Source organism: Pezoporus occidentalis, unplaced genomic scaffold (assembly GCF_034315485.1).
Source record: "Pezoporus occidentalis ecotype Australia unplaced genomic scaffold, CSIRO_AGI_Poc_V1 ctg2455, whole genome shotgun sequence".
Taxonomy (NCBI): domain Eukaryota; kingdom Metazoa; phylum Chordata; class Aves; order Psittaciformes; family Psittacidae; genus Pezoporus; species Pezoporus occidentalis.
The window spans coordinates 5,657-7,471 of NW_026914346.1; the positions used below are offsets into that span (position 1 = coordinate 5,657).

The 1,815-nt window shown below is 54.1% G+C and overlaps 1 protein-coding gene across 1 annotated transcript; it reads left to right on the top strand.

Annotated features, from left to right (window-relative positions):
• Positions 1-578: 578 nt before the first annotated feature.
• Positions 579-1,104, top strand: LOC134165690 (E3 ubiquitin-protein ligase PPP1R11-like). Its single transcript, XM_062622729.1, is given in 3 exon segments — positions 579-790; positions 793-870; positions 953-1,104. Coding segments are annotated over 3 exon segments (426 nt in total). The 5' UTR covers positions 579-594.
• The last annotated feature ends 711 nt before the right edge of the window (positions 1,105-1,815 follow it).

Sequence of the window (1,815 nt, forward strand, 5' to 3'; positions counted from 1 at the left end):
GGATCTTTGCTATCCAGAAAAAGTCAGGAAAGTGGAGGCTTTTGCAGGACCTCTGGGCACTAAATGCTGTTCTGGAAGACATGGTCCCTTTGCAACAAGGCCTGCCCTCACCCACTGCTATTCCTCAGGACTGGCCGCTCATTGTTATAGATTTAAAAGATCGCTTTTTTACAATTCCACTGCACCCTGACGATGCTCCACGTTTTGCCTTTTCTGTCCTGTCAAATAAATATGGCTGAGCCTAGCAGATATCACTGGACAGTTCTACACCAGGGAATGAAAAACAGCCCTACTATATACCAACGGCATATGGCGCAAGCATTATCACCAGTTCGTACATCCTTCTCTGGCTGTTTGATATATCATTACATGGATGATATGTTAACTGCTGCTTCCACCGGGCCACAGCTAGAAGTGGTGCTAACCGCAACAGCAAAAGCTCTAACCGTGTTTCACCGTGCAATAGTGACGGAGAAGGTCCAGAAGATGGCGCCATGACAATACTTGGGGTGTCAGACTGGGGAATGAACCGTAGCACCCTTATCATCACAGATTTCCCAAGACCTAAAAACCCCTTAACACCAGCCTGGGATCATGGCGGAGGTGGCAGACGCCAGTGGCTACAGCACCGCCACTGTCACCGAGACCAGTGCCGCCAAGCTGGAGAACCGCAGCCTGACGCTGAAGCTGCACAAGCGGAAGCTGGACAAGAAAGTGGAGTGGTCAAGTGACACCGTAGACAACGAACACCTGGGCAACCACTCCTCCAAGTGCTGCTGCATCTATGAGAAGATGCGTTCCAGGAGAGCTCAACTGAGAATGAGGATGAAGATGAGGAGGAAGCCCTGGAGAGGGGGAGGGGCCCGGGGGGTGAGACTGGTGATTGTGCTGATCATGACCTGGGACTGTGGCATCCACTGGTGGTGACTGTGACTCTGGTCCCTTGCCTCAGGGCCGGACGGGCACGTGACGCGCTATGGGCTGGAGTGGCTGGTGAAGAACAGCTACGAGGGGCAGAAGCAGCAGGTGATGCACCCCCGCATCCTCTGGAATGCTGAAATCTACCGCCAGGCCCACACTGCCAGGCTTCCTGGACACAGATGAGGGGCTGAAGGAATTCCCAGAACTTCCTGCTTTATGGCATCGCTTTCTGCCGCCCACCAAAGAGGACACAGAAATCGTGGCTCAGCTTGATCACAGATGACAGCTTTGTCAGGAGCTGTGAAGGGCAGGCTGCTCAGTTCGTTGGGAAGGTGCTGCTGCCAAGCAAACTTGGGCTTTATGGCATCGCCTCTGGCCTCTGTGCCCCGAGAGGACACAGAAATGACTTTTGTGACAGTGGGGCTATGCCCAGAGAGGCAGGAAAGGAATGGGAAGAGCAGAGCTTTGCAAAGAGAGACATTTCCTGTTGATCAGGCCCTGGGAGCCAGGGAGATCAGAACAGGGGCTGCCCTGCTGTGTTTCAAACAGCCCAACCACAGGGTTTGTGACAGCGTGCCTTACGCTGCTGGGAGGGGAGGGATTGCTTCCAATGAGTAGAAACAGAAATGAGGGGTTACAAGGAATATCCAGGCAGCTTTTTGCTCCAGGTACCCTCCCCCTTAGCCCCTGAGCACTGTTTGTCCCTCTGTCTTTGGATCCTGAGAACAGAAGTGGGCTTGGTGGTGGGTGGGTGCAGACAGGGGCTGGCTGTGCCCTGGCAGCTGCTGAACACTGAAGGGCAGGCTGCTCAGTTAGTTGGGAAGGTGCTGCTGCTGGGGCTGTGCTGTCTTCAGTGCTGATGCTGGGATGTACTTGCACTGGTCACTCGGCAGT